The sequence below is a fragment of the Elephas maximus genome, chromosome 1 (genome assembly GCF_024166365.1).
Source record: "Elephas maximus indicus isolate mEleMax1 chromosome 1, mEleMax1 primary haplotype, whole genome shotgun sequence".
NCBI classification, from domain to species: Eukaryota; Metazoa; Chordata; class Mammalia; order Proboscidea; family Elephantidae; genus Elephas; species Elephas maximus.
The window spans coordinates 174,011,028-174,035,033 of record NC_064819.1 but is presented as its reverse complement, the minus strand read 5'-3'; the positions used below and the strand labels follow the sequence as shown (position 1 = coordinate 174,035,033).

The window sequence follows — 24,006 nt, the reverse complement described above, 5'->3', positions numbered from 1 at the left end:
ATTTCCTTAGAAATTCTGATTTAGCTGGCCTGACTTTTTTTAAAAGAGTACCCAGGTTGCTACCATGTGAAAGCTCATTGAGCTACAGGTATCCTTTAGTATTTGTACATTTTTCTATATATGTTATGCTGTTGTGTGCTGTCAAGTTGATTCTGACTCACAGTGACCCCACAGGACAGAGTAGAACTGCCCAATAGGGTTTTCTAGACACTAATCTTTATGGGGAAACCCTGGTGGTGTAGTGGTTAAGTGCTACAGCTGCTAACCAAAGGGCCGGCAGTTCGAATCCACCAGGCGCTCCTTGGAAACTTATGGGGCAGTTCTGCCTTGTCCTATAAAGTTGCTATGAGTCGGAATCGACTCGACAGCACTGCGTTTGGTTTGGTTTTTTTGGAATCTTTATGGGAACAGATTGCCACTTCTTTTCTCCCATGGAGCAGCTGGTGAATTTGAACTGCCAGCCTTTCAGTTAGCAGCCAAATGCTTAATCATCGTGCCACCAAAGCTCCTATATGTGTTATACTGCCATTAAGAAATTGTTTAAGCTTCCCAGGTGATTCTAAGGCATAACCAGGTTTAAGAACTATTGATTTTTTTACTTCAGTGGGTAGGGTAGGGCATGGAATGGTGATTTTGGATTGACTTTTTTGCTCTGACTTTCTAACATTAGAGTCCCATATTTAGATATGATTTTTAAAGCTCCTTTCAGTGCCAGATGTGAATGTTAATATGTTCTTGGTTTCTCGCTCCCTCAATAATACAGATGATCTATCTACAGTTTTCCAAAGAAATGTTACTAAGTTGTTGTCGTGTGCCGTCAAGTCAATTCTGACCTATAGTGACCTTGTAGGACAGAGTTAGTGACCTTGTAGGACAGAGCAGAACTGCCCCATAGGGTTTCCTATGCTGTAATCTTTTTGGGAGCAGGTTGCCAGGTCTTTTCTCCTGCAGAGCCACTGGTGGATTGGAGCCACTGGTGGGTTCAAACCACAGACCTTTTGGTTATCAGCTGAGAGCTTAACCATTTTGCCACCAGGACTCCTTGTGTTTTTAAATGATGGTAACAAATTAACTAGAATTTAGCTTTTAATGATTAACAAAGGCATATTTTAAATATAAAATAAAATAGTTTTTGTAGACTTTATGGCTTCTAGGCATAAAACTTAACTTTTTGAGAAGCAGATAATTATAATTCTCTGCCTTTATAAGTGTTATTTTGGTCCTTAGCTCTGGGATACCTTTAAATTATTGTTCATATTGGGTTTCTTCATAGACATTAGTGAGAGCTACACAGCTTACTTTTAAAAGTGTTGAGTATTTGATATAAATATTTATAGGAACCCCTGTGTTTGTTTCGTATATGCAGTGAGACATGATTCGTAGAGTTTTCATAACCCTGTGAGTGAAACTGAAAAGTCTGAAATATAAAGTAGACAAAGATCTCTCAAACTTACCCTCTTCTGCATTTACTAACACACACGTATACAGATACAGATGAAGACTGTGGCTTAGGCTGTGGTTCTTGCCTGATGATAGACTTTACTTTTGCTTTTCTCTGATCACTGAGATCATATTGGCTGATTTATTATTTCCTACAAAGAGCAGGTAAAATATTTCCTACAAATATTATTATTTCATACAAGTGGCCGAAGAGTTTGACACTTTTACCCATTAGGAAATAAAGCGCTGCTCCTTACGCATACATGCGGCTAATCTGTCAAATTCTGTGGGTTCTGTTTCTGTGTTAACTTCTTTGTTCTGTAACCTCCTTTGCTACTGCTGTAACTCAAGCCTAGAGTTTTAGCATATCACTTTCCTGCTCAGAGATGTTTGGTAATTAACTGTGATAATTCAGTGGCTTAAACAGAAAACCTTAGCACTTTCCATGTGTCTATTTTGATCAAGTAAGTTGAATTTAAAGTTCTTGAAATGATTAAGAAGGGAGCCCTGGTGGCCCAGTGGTTAATTGCTCAGCTGCTGACTAAACGGTTGGCGGTTTAAACCCACCAGTCGCTCCCAGGGAGAAAGATGTGGCAGTCTGCTTCTGTAAAGATTACAGCCTTGGAAACCCTATGGGTAGTTCTACTCTGTCCTATAGGGTCGATATGAGTCAGAATTGACTAGGTGGCAGTGGATTTGATTTTGGTTCTGTTGTGGTCAAGAAGGAGTTAACAAGCAGAACTTAATTACTCTAAATGTAATGGGCAAATAATATTAAAAATTTCTTGACACAGCTTTATCAAAGCTCTAAAGGAGTCTTCACACAAGAAGAGAAATTATAGCCAGGTACGAAAACTAAATAAAAGAATTTTCTTAAACTAAACCATGATCCTTTAATATATAAACTATCCAACTATAAGCTAGTCATAGAAGAGAAGGGATATTCCCCTCCTACTCCCCCTCCCCAAAAGGTGGAGTCTACTTGCTCTATTAGAATGAGTCAGATATAGTCATGATTGTGTCAAAAGTTCAAAAGGGAAAATGGAAGGTAAAATGAGCTGAATTGGCTCACTTCCCTCAACATTGTACCTGTAAGCTTGATATGTTGTTTCAGAGATTAACTTTATAGACTTCCGTGCCCAGAAGTATGAAAATTCTTAGGGAACTCTTTTCACAAGCTTGATCTTAACGTATTGAATAAAGAGAGCAGTTAATCCCTTTTGTAAAGTAATTTGAGAGGAGGGAATTCAAAATGTAAAATCTCACCTGCAGAAAACACCCAATTCTGTAAAGGCCCTTCTATCGTTAGACACTTACAAAGACTTAATATTTTAATGCGGAAGGGTGAACCTGGTTAAAAAGCCAATGGGTGAAATTAGAGAGAAATAATCCAGTGCTTTCTTGCTGGGAGTTATCATCCTGCTCTCCAGGGGACTTAATTTTATTCCCTGTGGGGGAGGAGAATACCCCTCTGTACAGCAAGACGGCATCTCTAAATATAAGCTTGACTTTTAGTATAATAAGAGTGTTGTTAGGTGCAATTTTGCTCCTAGGCATTAATACAATGAACAAATGTTGTGGTTACCTGGGAAAGAAAATTCAAGTGCTTTTAAACCTCTTGTGATATTTGGTTTCATGCTTGAAACCTATACGGTGTTATGCCCAATAGCATCTGTAGAAGATTTCAAGCTGTAAGGTATACAACATAGAAGTTAATACACTTTGGAAAAAAATTGAGACCGCTGCAAAATGGGTTTCAGGTCCTGAATAAAAAGCTTTTCTTTTGCTGAATGACATTTACTTAACCAGTGGCATTAAGTTCAACAAATGCCTGGAATTTTCTTAGGAGTTGAATTTTGCACAATGTTGTTGTCCCTGTATACAAAGTAGGAAGCCAGTCTTTCCCTCAGGTGGCACTTACCTTTTTTCTACAATTCTACAAACTCAAAGACTAAGGACAAAATACAATCTAAGAAAATTTGCGGTATTAAATAACATTTCCAGCAAGTTATGGCTTGAAATGTGTTAGATCATTTCTGTCCCCTACAAACTTTCAGTGATATCGTTGGTGTTATTGATTGCCATCGAGTCCATTCCAACTCATGGCAACCCCGTGTGTTACAGAGTAGAACTGTTCTATAGAGTTTTCAAGGCTGTAACCTTTTGGAAGCAGGTCACCAGGCCTTACTTCCATGACACCTTTATGTGCATTTTAAAATCTATTCTTGATAATAAAATACTAGTATCAAACAGCTCTGCTAGAAGTGCTTATTCAGAAAACTTTTTTATTGGATTCGATAGCATATTTTCTCTTTAAGAAGAATCCTGTAAAAGATAGAAGTCTTTCTTTGTTAACTTTTTTTAAGTTTAGAAGTTGACAGAAGTAGCAAGTAGTAGCCTTTGTAATCTTGTAGAGAACAATGTCTCTGAAAGTTTTTTTCTTTTTTACATTCAGATGTAACTTACAAAGTGCTGGGCATTATGTTTTCAGTTCTTAAACTTGCCCCCAGCCTGTACTCGGGATCTATTAACCTGATCTAATGTTAAAAAAAAAAAAAAAAAATTTTTTTTTTTTTTAATGTATGTGACTCTTAATTTCTTACTAGCGGTAAGAGTTTGGATGCTGCAACTCCTCACCTGCTCTTTTCTGGCATATTTTTAAGAAGGCCATTATGAATAGTGCTTATTCATTTCTTTCATTATACAAGAGCAAATCTAGTCCTGGTAGGTGCCCTTGAGTCGATTTCGACTCATAGCAACCCTGTGTACAACAATCCAGTACTAAAAAAAAAAAAAAAGCCAAACCCATTGCCATCAAGTCGAGCTAGACTCATAGCGACCCTATAGGACGGGTAGAACTGCCCCATAGGGTTTCCAGGGAGCAGCTGGTAGATTGAAACTGCTGACCTTTTGGTTAGCAGCCGTAGCACTTAACCACTATGCCACTAGGGCTCCAGCTCTAGTGACGAAATATTTTTTATTTTATTTTAAAGTAGTTAAGGTCTCTTTGCAGAGAGCCCTGGTGGCGCAGTGGTTGAAGTGCTTGGCTGCTAATCGAAAGGTCTGCAGTTCAAACCCACCAGCAGCTCCATGGAACAAAGATGTGGCAGTCTGCTTCTGTAAAGATTACATCCTTAGAAACCTTATGGGGCAGTTCTCCTCTGTCCTACAGGGTTACTATGAGTAGACAGCAGTGGATTTGTTTTGGATAAGGTCTCTTTCCACCATGAGCATTGCATCCTAAGGTGCTATCTAAATGGCTGGCAGTTAGAGATAGCACTTTCTCATTCCTGCTCAGTTGGTATTTTACAACACATTGAAATAATAGAAAAATGATCTATATTTATGTAGGTAACCTAACACAGAATGGTTTCCCCAGAGCACATGTGCAGTATGCATTTTAAAAGTTGTACTCTAGTGTAAATATACTTTTTAACAATTAGCAAAGTTTTGTTTTGTTAGAGATATAAAATGCCATCTTAATAATTTTATTATTATCTAAATGTAACTGGGCTTGCTGTATTAGCAATTTGATTAACCTAGGTTTCTCTTTCTTTGAAGTCCCCTTTAACTTCATAGTGCTTCACTTTAGGAGTAACCTTTTAATTGTTTCAGACAAATCTTCCTATTTTCAAGCTGAAGGAATCTACTGTTAGAAGAAGATACAGTGACTTTGAATGGCTGCGAAGTGAATTAGAGAGAGAGAGCAAGGTAAGAATTATTTTTAATGCTACCTTAAAGCAAAACATTATGAGTTTTAATGTTTAAAAAATTTTGCAGGAAAATTATCCAGAATAAAATGGGTAAAAGCAAATAGGATTTCTTTTTTTCAAATAGCTCAGTTTCATGTTGTTTCAAGGGAGGTAGAGAAGGAGTCTTTAATATTTCCTTGAAAATCTCTTCTTTCTCTTGTCTACTTCAGTGGCCCAGTTGAGGTCTTTGTTGACTCTCACTTGGATTGTAACACCTACTTCTTAGAACTTTCTTGCTATTACTTCCTTCATTTTCCCCATCTTCCTGTTCCACATCCCCCACACACACCGTTTGCCAAGTTTCTCTTCCTCACTACATCTCATGGCAGTGTATTTCCAGTTTTTTTTTACTGAGTCATAAATACATTTTTTAGCACACACATACATATGACAAATAAAAATTCTATAAAATAATACTTAGCCTTACTCTGGGTAATACATGCTGATATTCTCTTCGGGTTAGTTTTTTAAAATGATGGCCATAATATACTAGTGGGTTTGCTACCTGCAATTTGGAAACCCTGGTGGTGTAGTGGTTAAGAGCTAAGGCTGCTAACCAAAAGGTCTGCAGTTCGAATCCACCAGGCGCTCCTTGGAAACCCTATGGGGCAGTTCTGCTCTGTCATATAGGGTTACTTTGAGTCAAAATCTACTTGATGGCAATGGATTTTTTTTTTTTTTTTAATACCTTGATAAAGATTATCTTCTATCAGAAGAAAATTTGGTGTCTTCGTCTACAAAATAAATTTGAGGGAGAAAGGTCTCACTCTCATGTCCCTCATTCCAGCCCTATGTCAGAATGACACTGAAGGCATAGAGTCACGGAAGCACATGGTATGCTTAGAATGGTGAGAAGTTATTTATGACTAGAGTGTGATAGGAAAGACATGGGTATGGTAGGAGCCATGCAGTAGGTTAAGGCTGTGTTGTGCTTGTTTCTAAAGCTTCGTAAGCTAGGACTAGAAGCAAGACTTCTTAAACCAGGTGAATGTGGCTGGATATGAGAGCAACATATACAAATCATAGCATTCTACCAAAAACGTCAAGGAAAAACTAAGTTACTCAAAATAATATCAAAGCATAAAATATGTGTTAGTAAAACTAACAATATAAGACTCGTGTAAAAAAAATTGTAATACTTCACTAAGTGATATAAAAGTAGACCTTAATAAATGGAAATACTACATTCCCAGTTTACAATATTTACTATTTTAAATATTAATTTATCCTACAAACATTTGAGTGTTGTAGGAGTTTAGAACAAAATAAAACCCCTGCTTTTGTGGTGTGCACATTCTACTGGATAAATCAGGGTGGTGGTGAAGGGAAGAGAAGACAGAAAAAAAAATGTTAAAATACATAGTATGTCAGAAGGGTAATAAGCTTTAAAAAGCAAAATTAAAGTAAGAGAAATAAAGAGTACCAGGAGAGTTACTCTTTTATATTGCATGGTCCAAGGGAGGCCTTACTTACAAATGACATTTTAGCACAGACCTGAAGGAACTAAGGTATTATCTCCTAACGTATTCATAAAATACTAATAGAAACCTTAAAGGGGTTCTTTATAAACTTATAGATTTGTATGTGAGCTTTAGAATCAGAGAAGTCTCAAAAATAGCCAAAAAATTATTTTGAATAAATACTGAGCTAGGAGACATTAGAACATGTCTTAGGAGTAATTAAAATAGTGTGGTATTGGTTGTTGTTATTGCTGTTAGGTGCTGTCAAGTTGATTCCAACTCATAGCAACGCTGTAGAACAGAGTAGAACTGCCCAGTAGGGTTTCCAAGGAGCAGCTGGTGGATTTGAACTGCTTACCTTTTGGTTAGCAGCCATAACTCTTAACCACTGTGCCACCAGGGCTCCAATGTGGTATTGCTTTAAAAAACAAAACCATACCCAGTGCCTTCGAATCAATTCCGACTCATAGTGACCCTACAGACAGAGTAGAACTGCCCCATAGAGTTTCCAAGGAGCGCCTGGCGGATTCGAACTGCCAGCCCTTTGGTTAGCAGCCGTAGCACTTAACCACCACGCCACCAGGGTTTCCACTACACCACCAGGGTTTTGGTTTAGGGATGGGCAAATAGATTAGTAGAATGTAGAAACTGACTCATGTTTATAGGAATTTTAGTTTATAACAAAAATAACATTGTTGATCAGTGGGAAAAGGAATGTATATTCAGTAAATGGGATTGAAACATTTAGATATCTATTTGGTAGTAAGATTTACAGCTCACTATATACAAATTGGAGCCCTGGTGGCACAGTGGTTAAGAGTTACTGCTGCTAACCAAAAGGTCGACGGTTCCAATCCACCAGCCGCTCCTTGGAAACCATATGGGGCAGTGCTACTCTGTCCTACAGGGTCGCTATACATCAGCAGCGGCTCGATGACAACAGGTTTTTTGGTATATACAAATTGGAGCCCTGGTGGTGCAGTGGTTAAGAGCTCAGGCCGCTAACCAAAAGGTCGAATCCACCTCCCACTCCTTGGAAACCCTGTGGGGTAGCACTGCTCTGTCCTATAGGGTCACTATGAGTCAGAATTGATGGCAATGAGTTTGGGTTTTTTTGTTGTTGTTTATATACAAATTATGTGTGGTTTGAAGATGTAAATGTACAAAGTTAGTTTGGAAAGTTTTGAGTAAAAAAGAAGATTTTTTATGATCATGGGAAAGAAGGTCCTTGATAGACTTTGGGCTTTGCCTAACATAGACCTGGCACATTGGGGTGTTTTGCTGAATGTATACTTTACGTTTTTTTCCCAAGAACAGCTTTTTTGATATATAATTCACTTACCATATAATTCACCCATTTAAAGCATGGAATTCAATGGTGTTTAGTATATTCACAGAGTTGTGCAACTATCACTACAGTCAATTCTAGAACACTTTTATCACCCTAAGAAGAAATCCCATACCCATTAGTAGTCACTACCCATTCCCCTCCAATACCTGCCCCCACCAGCACATACAATCATTAATCTACTTTCTGTCTCAGTGGATTTGCCTAGTCTGGACATTTCCTATAAATGGAAGCATGAAACATGTGGTCTTTTGTGTCCCTCCTAGACCACTGCACCTGACCCTCACTAGGATTCTGGCTGTCTAGCTCACCAGGCTACAAAAAGTGTTCTTGCAAAGCTCACCAGCAACCTCTGAAACCAATTGCTGTGAAGTCGATTCTGACCCATGGCAACCCCATGTGTGTCAGAGTAGAACTGTGCCCCATAGGGTTTTCAGTGGCTGATTTTTCAGAAATAGATTGAAGGCCTTTCTTCCAAGGTGTCTTTGGGTACACTTGACCCACCAGTCTTTCAATTAGCAGTGGCTCACATTAACCATTTGCACCACCAAGGGACTCAAGTAAATAGCCACATGTCTGTCAGTTTGTCGTACTGTGGGGGCTTGCCTATTGCTGTGATGCTGGAAGCTATGCCACCGGTATTCAGATACCAGCAGGGTCAACCACGGAGGACAGGTTTCAGCTGAGCTTCCAGACTAAGACAGATTGGGAAGAAGGACCCGGCAGTCTACTTCCAAAAAGCATTAGCCAGTGAAAACCTTATGAATAGCAGCGGAACATCGTCTGATATAGTGCTGGAAGATGAGCCCCCCAGGTTGGAAGGCACTCAAAAGGTGACTGGGGAAGAGCTGTCTCCTCAAAGTAGAGTCAACCTTAGTGACATGGGTGGAGTAAAGCTTTCAGGACCTTCATTTGCTGATGTGGCACGACTCAAAATAAGAAGAAACAGCTGCAAACAGCCATTAATAATAGGAACCTGGAATGTACGAAGTATGAACCTATGAAAATTGGAAATCATCAAAAATGAAATGGAATGCATAAACATCAATATCCTAGGCATTAGTGAACTGAAATGGACTGGTATTGGCCATTTTGAATCAGATAATCATATAGTCTACTATGCTGGGAGTGACAACTTGAAGAGGAATGGTGTTGCATTCGTTGTCAAAAAGAAAGTTTCAAGATCTATCCTGAAGTACAATGCTGTCAGTGATAGGATAATATCCATACGCCTACAAGGAAGACCAGTTAATACGACTATTATTCAAATTTATGCACCAACCACTGGGGCCAAAGATGAAGAAATAGATGATTTTTCTCAGCTGCTACAGTCTGAAATTGATCGGACGTACAATCAAGATGCATTGATAATTACTGGCGATTGGAATGTGAAAGTTGGAAACAAAGAAGAAGGATCAGTAGTTGGAAAATATGGCCTTGATGATAGAAACAATGCCGGAGATCGAATGATTGAATTTTGCAAGACCAATGACTTCATTGCAGATACCTTCTTTCACCAACATAAATGGCGACTATACACTTGGACCTCGCCAGATGGAACACACAGAAATCAAATTGACTACATCTGTGGAAAGAGACGATGGAAAAGCTCAATATCATCAGTCAGAACAAGGCCAGGGGCCGACTGTGGAACAGACCATCAATTGCTCATATGCAAGTTCAAGCTGAAACTGAAGAAAATCAGAGCAAGTCCACGAGAGCCAAAATCTGACCTTGAGTATATCCCACCTGAATTTAGAAACCATCTCAAGAATAGATTTGACGCATTGAACACTAGTGACCAAAGACCACACGAGTTGTGGAATGACATCAAGGACATCATACGTGAAGAAAGCAAGAGGTCACTGAAAAGACAGGAAAGAAAGAAAAGACCAAGATGGATGTCAGAGGAGACTCTGAAACTTGCTCTTGAGCATCGAGCAGCTAAAGCAAAAGGAAGAATTGATGAAGTAAAAGAACTGAACAGAAGATTTCAAAGGGCCTCTCGAGAAGACAAAGTAAAGTATTATAATGACATGTGCAAAGAGCTGGAGATGGAAAACCAAAAGGGAAGAACACGCTTGGCATTTCTCAAGCTGAAAGAACTGAAGAAAAAATTCAAGCCTCGAGTAACAATAGTGAAGGATTCCATGGGGAAAATATTAAACGACACAGGAAGCATCAAAAGAAGATGGAAGGAATTCACAGAGTCATACCAAAAAGAATTAGTCGATGTTCAACCATTTCAAGAGGTGGCATATGATCAGGAACCGATGATACTGAAGGAAGAAGTCCAAGCTGTTCTGAAGGCATTGGCGAAAAACAAGGCTCCAGGAATTGATGGTATATCAATTGAGATGTTTCAACAAACAGATGCAGCACTGGAGGTGCTCACTCATCTATGCCAAGAAATATGGACGACAGCTTCCTGGACAACTGACAAGAAGAGATCCATATTTATGCCTATTCCCAAGAAAGGTGATCCAACCGAATGTGGAAATTATAGAGCAATATCATTACTATCACACGCAAGCAAAATTTTGCTGAAGATCATTCAAAAATGGCTATAGCAGTATATCAACAGGAAACTGCCAGAAATTCAGGCTGGTTTCAGAAGAGGACATGGAACCGGGAATATCATTGCTGATGTCAAATGGATCCTGGCTGAAAGCAGAGAATACCAGAAGGATGTTTACCTGTGTTTTATTGACTATGCAAAGGCATTCGTCTGTGTGGATCATAACAAACTATGGATAACACTGTGAAGAATGGGAATTCCAGAACACTTAATTTTGCTCATGAGGAGCCTTTACATAGATAAAGAGGCAGTTGTTTGGACAGGACAAGGGGATACTAATTGGTTTAAAGTCAGGAAAGGTGTGCGTCCGGGTTGTATTCTTTCACCATACCTATTTAATCTGTATGCTGAACAAATAATCCGAGAAGCTGGACTATATGAAGAAGAATGGGGCATCAGGATTGGAGGAAGACTCATTAACAACCTGCATTATGCAGATGACACAACCTTGCTTGCTGAAAGTGAAGAGGACTCGAAGCACTTACTAATGAAGATCAAAGACCACAACCTTCAGTATGGATTACACCTCAACATAAAGAAAACAAAAATCCTCACAACTGGACCAGTGAGCAACATCATGATAAACGGAGAAAAGATTGAAGTTGTCAAGGATTTCATTTTACTTGGATCCACAATCAACAGCCATGGAAGCAGCAGTCCAGAAATCAAAACACGCATTGCATTGGGCAAATCTGCTGCAAAGGACTTCTTCAAAATGTTGAAGAGCAAAGATGTCACCCTGAAGACTAAGGTGTGCCTGACCCAGGCCATGCTATTTTCAGTCACATAATATGCATGTGAAAGCTGGACAATGAATAAAGAAGACTGAAGAAGAGTTGATGCCTTTGAATTGTGGTGTTGGTGAAGAATATTGAATAGACCATGGACTGCCAAAAGAACAAACTAATCTGTCTTGGAAGAAGTGCGGCCAGAATGCTCCTTAGAGGCAAGGATGGCGAGACTGTGTCTTACATATTTTGGACATGTTGTCAAGAGGGATCAGTCCCTGGAGAAGGACATCATGCTTGGCAGAGTACAGGGTCAGCGGAAAAGAGGAAGACCCTCATCGAGGTGAATTGACACAGTGGCTGCAACAGTGAGCTCAAGCATAACAACGGTTGCAAGGATGGTGCAGGACTGGGCAGTGTTTCGTTCTGTTGTGCATAGGGTCGCTATGAGTCGGAACCAACTCAACAGCACCTAACAACAACAAATTTAATTGAAACAAATACGTGAGCTCCAGCTAATTCCCAGAAGGGAGAGATCAGAATGAGTTGACCCTGGAAATTGTTAGGCTTTGAAGGGGAAGATTTGGGATGTTCCTATAGTAGGAGAAGGAAGAAATGACAAGTCTTTGGGAACAGATAGGATTTGGGAGAAAGCTGACATGTTGTCTAGCCTAGGAAATGAAAGAGTGGCAGTGTATAGGGTTGTTTATTTTGTCATCGCCTCAAATACAATGAGTAAAGACCTATATGCACATGGTGAGAGGTTGAGGAAATTGACTACGGAATTCTTATATATCCATGCCAGACAGAACATTATTAGTATTTTATCTATTCTTCATTTAATTGAGAATCGATTTTCATCTCTGCAGCTCCTATTGCAGTAAGGCATTGTCTTCCTCAAGTGGCATCAAAGGTGCCTGAGGGGCATAGTAGCCTTTTTTCAGTATTGCTTGAATGTTCTCTTTGTATACTTGTGCTTGGTAAGGCCAGGAACAACTATGATTAAGCTTTTGGCCCTGCCCTTAACAGACAGTTCTGCATTTGATTATCTTGCCTCCAAAATGTCTTTATTTCAGTGTGTTTTTTACTGATTATTTTTTTAATTTAAACTAGCTTGAGAGTAGTATGCCTCTTACAGTGAGGATATACTTTGACTTCATGTTGTGTTTTGTAAGTTTTCATAATCCAGTTAATAAGTCACCATGATCAGAACTTTGTTTCCTCGTGTATTTTTTAGGTTGTAGTTCCCCCACTCCCTGGAAAAGCATTTTTGCGTCAACTTCCTTTTAGAGGAGATGATGGAATATTTGATGACAGTTTTATTGAGGAAAGAAAGCAAGGGCTGGAGCAGTTTATAAACAAGTAAGTACTTCTATCCCTCAAGGTATAAGAACGAACGGTTTTCTGAGACTACTTCATAGATTCAAATTTAGGTGACTACCTAAATTTTTTTTTTTTTTTAAATATAAACTACTAGTTGTTTTTCCTTTTGGTTATTTCCTAACTAATTTTTTGTATAATTTAAACTAAGTAAAAGTATCTCACAAGTTGAATATCAGGTGATAAATATTAACACACTTGCGTGATTGAAATGAGTATCTTTGTGTTGACCTAGGTTTTGTATCTGTTTTTCTTGGTTAATTTATGCAAATTACATTTAAAATTATAGTATTTAAAGAATACAGTTTTACTTATGATTCTTTCTGATTTAAGGTATGTACTGGCATGAACAATAAAACTTTCAATACACTTGCATCATTTTGTGTGATTGCAGATGGAGGTATTATCCCCATGTCTTGTGTAAAGGTGCACGTTTTAAATTTCCATGGCAAAATGTATTCTTTTGAAAATAAAAGAAGACTTAGGATTGCTTGTCTTTTACTTTAGAAAATTTCTACCTGTCAATTTTATTCCTGTTTGAAACATAGTTATTTTGTAAAAGCAATGTAATAGGGAGAATTATGCCAGGAAGGGGTTCACTATGGTTGTGCATTGGCCTTAAGTTTGACCCGACCAAGTCAGGTCAAGTCCTAGGGAACATAGTTCTGTGAACTTACTTAGTAGCAGCACCTGAAATTTTATCCAGTGCTTTGAAGATCTGCAAGTGACAAATGGAAGAAAGGAAAGGGCTACGCAAAGTCACCTTTAACTCTTGCGTATCTACTAGAGCATACAGCCTGCCTTTGCCTTTTTATGCACATACTTTCCTTCAGGAGGAGGCAGTGCTATATTGTTAGGTGCTGTCGAGTTGATTTCGACTCATAGCAACCCCACGTGTCAGAGAAGAACTGCCCCATGGGATTTTCTAGGCTATAATATCTATGGGAGTGATTGCCAGGTCTTTCTCCGTCGAAGCTACTCTCTTGGTTCAAACTGCCATCCTTTTGGTTAGCAGCTGAGTGCTTAATTGTTGTATCACCAGGACTCCTAATGCTACATTAAAAAATGAAGTTGTCCAGTCTGGCCTTATGTTTAGCCTGTAATAGAAACTTTGAAAAGCAGGCAAAAAACCAAACAAAAAAGAGGACATCTGTGCCTGTTTCTCTAGTATTTTGGGCTTTTTTTGAACTTTATTGTGTATCTTTAACCCCAATCCTGTATACTTTCTTCTTTAAAATAAATTCTTAGCATCAATGACATGTTTCATTTTTAAAAATAAAATTCATTTAGGTTTCTTACAAATATACCAACTGATAGGTAAAGAAGCTAATTGGGTACACGTACCAGAAGCAGTATAAAGCCAGTCTGGGGTTGAATATTTTCTCAAGTACTGTCAGGAACCAAAAGAAGGGAAATGTACCATTAATTGGTAAAGCATATCTTCAGGCAGTCCAGAATAAGACTTATTATAAATAAATTATACATGCTTCCTAACTTTAAAATATGTGTGTTGACATCCCACTGCCACTTTTGTAAAATTTTGGACTAAATTTGTATTTTTACTCCTAGGGTCGCTGGTCATCCTCTGGCACAGAATGAACGTTGTCTTCACATGTTTTTACAGGATGAAATAATAGATAAAAGCTATACTCCATCCAAAATAAGACATGCCTAAAATTTGGCGAGGAGGCAAAAAAAAAAACAACTTTCCGTGACTATTATTCGTATGCACCAGTGAAGAAGTTACTAACTTTTAGCATGCTGCACAGAAATGGTATGACATGCCTTCAGTATACTAACACTCATTATGATGCTCAATTTTGTTTGTTTTGGCAGTTGACAAGAAGTTAATTTGCTTTAGCGAAAATCCCTCATTCCAGCCTTTCTATAAATAGCTCTTCCCTGCTGTTTTAATGTGGTGCACACCACTTTATAGCCTCACAAACCAGTTACTCCAGTATAATCTGCAGTGTCCTAACTAAAGTTACTGCCTTGGTCTTACTTGCACAGATTTTGTGTCATGTTTGCTTCTTGAATCTGATTAACTAGAATATTTCTGTTATGCCCTTTTTAATATGTGATGTCACTTGTCCTAATTTATGTGTAGGAGCACTACACCACTGGTCTCCAATACCACACATGTAAGACACACAGCTGTGTGCAGAAAGTATCTCCGTCAGGCTCATAAAACGCTTCACATGGAAAATTAATGAGGGACATCTTTATATTCTGTATAAAAACAAAATCAAATTTATATACTAAAAATCATTTGTCTAAAATTTTAAGTTGTTTTCAAATAAAAATAAAAATGCATTTCTGACATGCACTTATTGGGTCGCCTCCGGCTCTTCTTTTTCCCTTTAAGGCTTTGCTGCTTAACTCACTTGCTGAGAGGGATTATTTACTAATTATATACTTCTCATTCCTGTAACTCCATTCCTTTTTAAACACGGTGATATCAAATATACTACCGCCCTTTGAATGGGGTATTTTCTTTTAAACAACAAAACAGTGATGTACTAAAAAAAGCATTCCTTAAGGCTTATTGAGTCATTTATGAAGCACTTTGTGTGTTTGAAAAATGCTTTATAATCTTAAGTCATTCTTCAAAAGGCCTTTTAAGATAAATCAATACTATGCCTCCTGTTTTTCAGAAGAATTTTTTTTTCCTAGTCTTTCCAAGTGATTTGTTTAAATAAACTTATCAAGGCTATAATAACCCTTTTCTTAGCAGATTGATGCTTTCTCTTTAATTTGGCTTGACATAGGGGTACACTTTAGCCTTTACAAGGAAGAAGGGCACAATATTCTAGCCTGACTAGTATAAACTGTGTTGGTGGTGGTGGTATTAGATGCCGTTGAGTTGATTTGAACTCACAGTAGCCCCAGTTTACAGAGTAGAACTGCCCCATAGGGTTTTCTTGGCTGTAATCTTTAGGGGAACAGATTGATAGATCTTTCTCCCATGGAACCAATGGGTGGGTTAAACTGCCCACCTTTCAGTTAGCAGCTGACCACTTAATTGTTAGTGCCAAGACTCCTTGCTGCCTAACTTGTGTTGTGCCAAATCACTGCAGAGTGTGGTCTCTAGTTTGAATCTGCACAACTTCACTTAGTATTGGGATCCATAGTGACCTAGAGTTAAACTCCAAGGTAAGGAAAGTCTGTCTGTCCACTCCAGAGGCTCTTTTCAGCCAGATCAGGCCACTTGAGAGGAAATAAGCTTAGATCTTGGCCAAACTAGGGTATCTCCTAAAAAATATATATATATATATTTTTTTTTTTATATAAAAAAAAAATCTCCGAAGCAGATTGGAAATCATAAGAGCTGTCTTTAAGATCTTTTCTGTTCAAACAGTATTTCATCATTCCATAATGCTGAATATTTCAGTAACTATAAATTGAGAAGGTACAAAAGTAAGCGGCATGTGAATTTTATTTCAGTGAGCTAGATAAGTAAAATAAAAAACTGTCAGTTTCTTTATATGCAGAATGGAGTGGTGGTAGCTCTGCAAAGCTGAGTAATCCCTCTAATGGTTCTCAGCCGGAAGTGATTTTCCGTCACCAATGTCTGGAGACACTTGTGGTTTTCACAGCTGGGGAATGCCACTGGAATCTAGTGGGTAGAAGTCGGAAATGCTGCTAAACATCCTATAATACACAGGATAGCCTCTCCACAACAAAAAATGTCAATAGTGCTGATGTTGAGAAACTCAGTTCTAATGGTAAACAACATTTTTGGTCCACAAAAAGACTCACAAATTATAAATTAGCTGAGATGACACTTGTTTATCATTCATTAAAAATTTTAAGTGAATATTATCATGTCAAGCTTTACTCTTAAAACAAATTACCTTCCTCCAAATCTTTTCCTTTAATGTATTTGCATGTTGGTCCATTTCAAATTGAGCCATATGGCTCAAACAGCTGCTGGCATGTTCCATCTGGAAGAGTTACTAGCTATTTTGATCATTTAGGTTTCACTTTTTGATTCTTCCCATCCAATTGGCAGCCGATACCTCTGACGTTTCAGTGGTACTTGAGGTTTTTTTACTTTCATTTATTTTTAACAGGTAATTCATGAGGTTCAACAATCCAAACAAAAGGTACATGTCAAAGTCTTACAGTTGCATGCCCCTCTACCGTGTTTTCTCTACTAAATTTTATTCATTTTTTATTATCCTTCCGGTGTGTGTTTATACAAATGGAAGCAAACGTGAATCATTTTTGTTTCCATTCTCACACAAAACGTATTCTACACACTGCTTTGCACCTTGCTTTTTTCCCCCTTTTCCATATCAGTACTTGGAAGTCTTCATTTGTGTTGCATTCCATTATGTGGCTCTACCGTTGTTTTTTATTTGTTAATCTGTATACTGTTGTTTAAGGATAAAATTTAGAGTCCGAATAACAAGGTCTACAATGGAGCAAATAAGTTGGTATATAACGCATCCAAGAAAACATACAAATCCCAAGAATTTTAGATGTACAGAATAAATAGGAAGTACTGCTAGAAGTAAACTTACGTATATGTTTTTATACTAAGATTAAGTTTGAAATGTATAATGCAGAAAGAGTAGGACGCCAGAGTAGCGGCTGGTTTTGGTGTTAGGAGCGTTCTTGATGCGGAGAACAGTATTTCATTTATCTCTGTTCCACCCAAACTGATATAAGCATTCTTGCAGCTTTTTCCTCTTAACTAATTATTATTCTTAGGTAGGTTTGAAATACACATCTTCATGGAGTAACCTGAATTCACCCAAGGGTAAAAAGGTCTTTTAAATTGTTTGTCTTACACGTCCTTCAAAATAAAGCTTTTCCCAGTACTTATAATACTCAGAAATTTGTAGATGAATATAAACCAAACTAGACAAATATAAACCAAGTTAAGCCCATTGTTGTAAAGTTGACTTTGACACATAGCGACCCTATAGAGCAGAGTAGAACTGCCCCATAGGGCTTCCAAGGCGGTAATTATGGAAGCTGACTGCCACATCTTCCTCCCACGGAACGGCTGGTGGGTTCAAACTGTCAACCTTCTGGTTAGCAGCTGAGCACTTAACCGCTGTGCCACCAGGGCTCCTTAGAGATGAATATAGTAAAACCTAAACTTGAACCTAAAATTCTTAACTAAATCCTATATTTTTCCTTTACACCATACTATCATTTCTATTCTTTCCAGTTTCAAAACAAGACCCTAATCATGACTAGACTTACAGTTGAAGCAGGTTAAATGTCACCTATATAGTGATATTCTATGTTGGAAGTGGCCCTGGAGGATTAATAATGTTATTATCCCAAACAGAAACCCAGTACCCCTTAAACAATCACTCCTCACCCCCACTCCCCTCAGCCCCAGGTAACCACTGATAAACTTTTGTCTCTCCACATTTCCTGTTCCAGATATTTCATGTAAGTGGAATCATACAATATTTGGCCTTTTGAGTCTGACTTACTTCATTCAGCATAATATTTTCAAGGTTCATCCTTGAAATGTATCAGAACTTCAGTTCTCCTTACGGCTGAATAGTATTGTATGGATATACCACATTTTGTTTATCCATTCATCTGTTGATGGGCACTTTGGTTGTTCCCACCTTTTAGCTATTGTGAATAATGCTGCAGTGAACATTGGTGTACAAATACCTGTTTGAGTCCCTGCTTTCAGTTCTTTTGGGTATATACGTAGGAGTGGAATTGCTGGGCCATATGGCAATTCTGTGTTTAACTTTTTGAGGAAATGACCAACTGTTTTCCATAGTGGCTATACCATTTTACATTCCCCCCAACAGTGGATGAGGGTTCCAATTTCTCCTATATTCTCTTCAACACTTGTTACTTTCTGTTTTTCTGATCATGGTCATCCTATTAGAGCAAAGTGTTATCTCACTGTGGTTTTGATTTGCATTTCCCTAATGATAAATGATGCTGAGCATCTTTTCATGTGCTTGCTGGCCATCCATATATCTTCTTTGGAGAAATGTCTAAGTTCTTTGCCCATTTTTAATTGAGTTGTCTTTTTGTTACATTTTAGGAGTTCTTTTTTGTTGTTACTACGTTTTAGTTCTTTATGTATTCTGGGGCCCTAATGATGTAGTGGTTAAGAGCTTGGCTGCTAACGAAAAGGCTGACAGATTGAATCCAGCAGCCACTCCTTGAACTCCGTGGGGCAGTACTACTCTGTCCTATAGGGTTGCTATGAGTTGGAATCAACTGGACGGCAATGGGTTTGGTTTGCTTTTTGGTTATATATTCTGGCTGTTAAACCCTTATCAGATACATGGTTGCCAGATATTTTCTCCCACTCTGTAGGTTGCCTCTTCACTTTCTTGATAAAACGAACAGAATTTTTTAATTTTGATGAAGTCCATTTTATCTGTTTTTTCTTCTGTTTCTCATGTTTTTGATGTCCTATCAAAGAATCCATTGTCAAACATTATCATTAGGGAAATGCAAATCAAAACCACAGTGAGATAACACTTTGCTCTAATAGGATGACTATTATCAGAAAATAGGTCCTAAAGCATTACTCCTATGTTTCTTCTAAGAGCTTTATGGTTTTAGTTACTATGTTTAGATCCTTGATCCATTTTGAGTTAATTTTAGTTTATGGTATGAGGTATGGCTCCAACTTCGTTCTTTTGCGTGTGGAGATCCAGGTGCCCCGGAAACATTTATTGAAGAGACTGTTCTTTCCTCATTGAATGGACTTGGCGCCCTTGTTGAAAATCAGTTGACAATAGATATATTCCGTTCCATTGCTTTGTGTGTCTATTTTTATACATCCACCACATGGTTTTGATTACTGTAGTTTTATAGTACATTTTGTTATTAGTAAGTATAATTCCTACTTTGCTCTTTTTCAAAATTGTTCTGGCTATTTAGAGCCCCTTGCAATTCCATGTGAATTTAAAAAATTAACTTTTCCATTGTAATATATGGCTTAAAGAGGATACAAACCATAACTAACAATACACAAACACCAGAAGATAAGCTAGATAACTAGGATCTTTTAAAAATTAAACACTTATGCTTGTCAAAAGACTTCAACAAAAGAATAATAAGACAACCTACAGATTAGGGAAAAATTTTGGGCTATGGCATATCTGAGTGGTCTCATCTCTGAAATCTATAGGAAAATCCAACAGCTCTACAACAAAAAGACATAATCCAAGGATATGAACAAATACTTCACTAAAGAGGACATTCGGCGGTTAACAGACACATGAGGAAATGTTCACGATCAGCAGCCATTAGAGCAATGTACATCAAAGTAACAATGACATACCATCTCATCCTGATATTACTGGCACTAATAAAAAGAAACAGAAAATAACAAATGTTGGAGAGGTTGTGGGGAGACTGGAACTCTTGCACTGTTGGTGGGAATGCAAAATGGTACAACCATTTTAGAAAATGATAAGGCACTTCCTTAAAAAGCTACAAATAGAAACGAATCTGAAGGGCATTATGCTGAATAAAATAAGTCAATCACAAAAGGACAAATACTATGCGACCACTATTATTAAAAACTCCAGGTTTCCACACTGAAAGAAACAATCTTTGATGGTTATACAAGGGAGGGGAGGGGTGAAGAGGGAAAAACACTAACTAGATAGTAGATAAGTGGAAACTTTGGTGAAGAGTAAGAATACACAACACCAGGGACGTCAGCACAACTTACCAAGGCAAAGTCATATATGCTTCACAGACACATCCCAACTCTGCGGGACCAAGTTACTGGGCTGAGGGCTAGGGACCATGGCCTCGGAGGACATCTAGTTCAACTGTCGTAACAGATTATACAGAAAATTTTCCACATCTAACTGGTGAGTAGCATCTGGGGTCTAAAAAGTCTGCAAGTGGCCATCTAAGATACCTCTACTGGTCCCGTTCCAGCTGGAGCAGAGGAGAATGAAGAAAACCAAAGACACAAAGGAAAGATTAGTCCAAAGGACTAATGGACCAAAACTACCACAACGTTCACTAGACTGAGCCCAGAACTACTAGATGGTGTCCGGCTACCACCACCAACTGCTCTGACATCCATCACAATAGAGGGTCCTGGACCGAATGGGAGAAAAATGAACAAAATTCAAATTCATAAAAAAACCAGACTTGCTGATCTGACAGAGACTGGAGAAACCCTGAGAGTATGCCCGACACCTTAGTAGTGAAGTCACTCCTGAGGTTTGCTCTTCAACCAAAGATTAGACAGGTCTACAGGGCAAACAATATCACACTTGAGGATCATGCTCCACAGTTCAATCACATATACCAGACTAAATGGGCATGCCAGCCCCAAAAGCAAACACGAGAAGGCAGGAACGGAAAGGAAAACTGAACGAAAAGAACAGGGAACCTGGGGTGGAGAAGGGGAGAGTGTTGACACATCACAGGGTTGGCAACCAATGTCACGGGACAATTTGTGTTTTAATTGATTAATGAGAAATTAATTTGCTCTGTAAACTTTCACCTAAACACAATAAAAAAAAAAAATTCCATTTCTGCAAAGAAAGCTGTTGGAGTTTTTATAAGGATGGCGTTGAACAGATTTGACCTTACCCAGCTACTTAAGCCATTACCAAATCAGGAAAAATCAGGACTTGATGGATCTTGAGAAATTACTTTTGTAAATCTTGATACAGTAAGTGAAGTTTGCCTTATTCCAATCTTACTAATAAAATAAGACCTCACACCTATGTTCATTGCAGCACTAGCAATAGCAAAAAATGGAAACAACCTAAGTGCCCATCAACAGATGAATGAATAAGCAAAATGTGGTGCATACATACAACAGAAGACTATGCAACTGTAAAGACCAATGATGAGTACTCGAAATATATAACATGGGTGAATGTGGAGGACATGTTGAGTAAAATAAGTCAGTCACAAAAGGGCAAATATTGCATGATCCTTCTTTTATAAAAAGACAAAAATATGTATATAAACCAGTGTTCATTGATGGTTACCAGGGAGAGGTAGGTGGAAGAGAGGGAATAACTCCTTAGATAGTAGACACTTGTTATTTTTGGTGATGGGAAAGGAAACACTGAATATCGGTGAAGTGCACGCAGCTTAACCAAGGTAAATTATGTCACTAAACTGCACAGACACACAAACAGACGTTTCTGGTAAATGCTAGAAAATATATAATTTTGCAACAACAACCAAAAAATATTTGTGTAGTTGCATGGGTATGTGTGCATGCACATATGTATATAGCTATGTATGTGTGTGTGTGCACACGTGTGTGCTTGTATGTTCATAGATCTAATAAAGCACATAGGGGCACAGTTACAGATACTTCTTAGAACCAAACACGTGGAATTGGATTTCTGGGTTTGAAGCCTTATGATCATAGTCTCGTGGGACAACTTGGTCATTTGGCATAATATAGTTCACAAAGTATGTTGTACATTATACTTTGGGTGAGTAGCCTCTGGGGTCTTAATAGTTTGCAAGCGGTCATCTGAATTACAACTATCAGTCTCATCTCAGCCAGAGCAAAAGAGAAAGAAGGAAACCAAAGACCCAGGGAGGAAACTAGCCTACAGGACTCACCTACCCTGAGACCAGAAGAACTAGATAGTGCCCACCTACCACTACCAGCTTTTCTGATCAGGGCTACAATAGATGGATTAAAAAGTCCAGACGTATTAGACCAGTTGAGACTAGAGGACTCCCCAAGACTATCGTCCTGTGATTCTCCATAAACCTTGAACTAAAACTACCCCCTGAGGGCAACTTTTAGCTAAAAGTTTCATAAAATAGTATTACCGGTGAGTACTGCACACATTTAAAAAATCACCTATATGAGACCAAATGGTCAACAATTACTCTAAAGCAAAGATGAAAGGGTAAGGGGACAGGGAAACCAGATTACTGGAAGTGAAACATCCAGACGGTAACTAATGAGAATATTAAAACATTGTGAAAAATGTAACCAATGTCTCTGATTGTTAAAGGGAAACCTAACTTACTGTGTAAACTTTCACCAAAAACTCAATAAAATATTGTTTAAAAAATCATAACACCTTGACTTGGAGTCCAGGAAAATTAATTCAAAAGCACAAAAGGGAGTTTAGAGGTTGCTGGGGAACACCTCATCACAGCTGCTTTTTACTGTCAAAGTGAGTGCCATAAAGGGAAGTGACTCAACAAAATCAACCAGCAACACTAAGCCTTTCTGTCCCACCTAAGGGAGGAAAAAAACATAGTCAATATAAAAAAGGGCTTCAAGGAAACAGGTTGGGCTTGATGTGGCCAGAGAATGGAGTAGGGGGCAGAGGGAAAAAGTGTACCAGTGGAAAAACATTTGTGAACTCTAAAACTCTGAGATTTAATCAGCACAGTATTGACCTCTCCCCCTCGCTGACCCTTTACCACTACGCCAATAGAGGTCCATTGTAATAAGAATGGATTACAGGTTGCCTATGCTGGGGGTAGGGAGAGGACTGAGGAATGACTATTACTGGGTATGGATTTCTTTCTGGGGCGACAAAAAATGTAAAATTAAATCATAATGATTATTGCACAACTGGGAATAAGCTAATAAACATCAAATTCTACACTTTAAATGGGTGGATTTCATGGTATGTGAATTGTATCACAATAAAGTTCTTTTAAAAAGAGTGGATTATAGGAGGCGTAGCCAAGATGGCGTAATAGATGCTTCCAGCGAGCCCTCTTTACAACAAAGACCTGAAAAAACAAGTGAAACGAGTATATTTGTGACAAGCTGGGAGCCCTGAGCATCAAAGGCAAGCTCAGACAATGAACTGAGGGGCAGGGGGAGGAAGAGACTGTTCAGAAGTGGAGAGGAGTTACCAGGCCTGAATCACGGGGAGGCCTCAGGCACCATTTCTGGAGCAGCAGCGACAGCAGCAGTGGCGGGCTGTTACCAGTGTTTGGCCACAGTTTCCTCAGGGAGAAGGAGCCAGCCACACAGCCTACTCACACCTCCAGAACCTGAGGAGAATGGCCTCTCAGAAAAAGCTAAGTACCTGTGTATATTTTACAGCGCCACCCCCCACCCCCAAGCTGGCTTCAGCGCCTGAACCCTTGGGCCTGAGATAGACCCTGGTGAGCACCTAGAGACATCCTTCTGGCCTTGGGGAAGAAAAAAAAATTGCAATTGGGGGAAAAGATAATTTCCTAGCTCCATTAACCGGGGGAGCTCAGGACAGAAGCAGCTCCTGTCCAGGCATAAACCGTCTGTGGACTTTGAGCACCTTTCTCTTCTGCATGGACCTGTGTGGGCCTATTTCGGGAGAATAGGCCCTTGCTGGCAAACTCCAACCATTTCAGCTGTGCAGTG

The 24,006-nt window shown here is 38.7% G+C and overlaps 1 protein-coding gene across 1 annotated transcript in view; it reads left to right on the top strand.

The window, feature by feature from the left end:
• Window positions 1-15,012, top strand: part of SNX3 (sorting nexin 3) — a 38,513-nt gene extending 23,501 nt beyond the window's left edge. The window contains exons 2-4 of the mRNA XM_049900505.1: window positions 5,056-5,151; window positions 12,544-12,668; window positions 14,256-15,012. Coding sequence (XP_049756462.1) covers window positions 5,056-5,151; window positions 12,544-12,668; window positions 14,256-14,361 — 327 coding nt within the window. The 3' untranslated portion in view covers window positions 14,362-15,012. The remainder of the gene's footprint in view (window positions 1-5,055; window positions 5,152-12,543; window positions 12,669-14,255) is intronic.
• The last annotated feature ends 8,994 nt before the right edge of the window (window positions 15,013-24,006 follow it).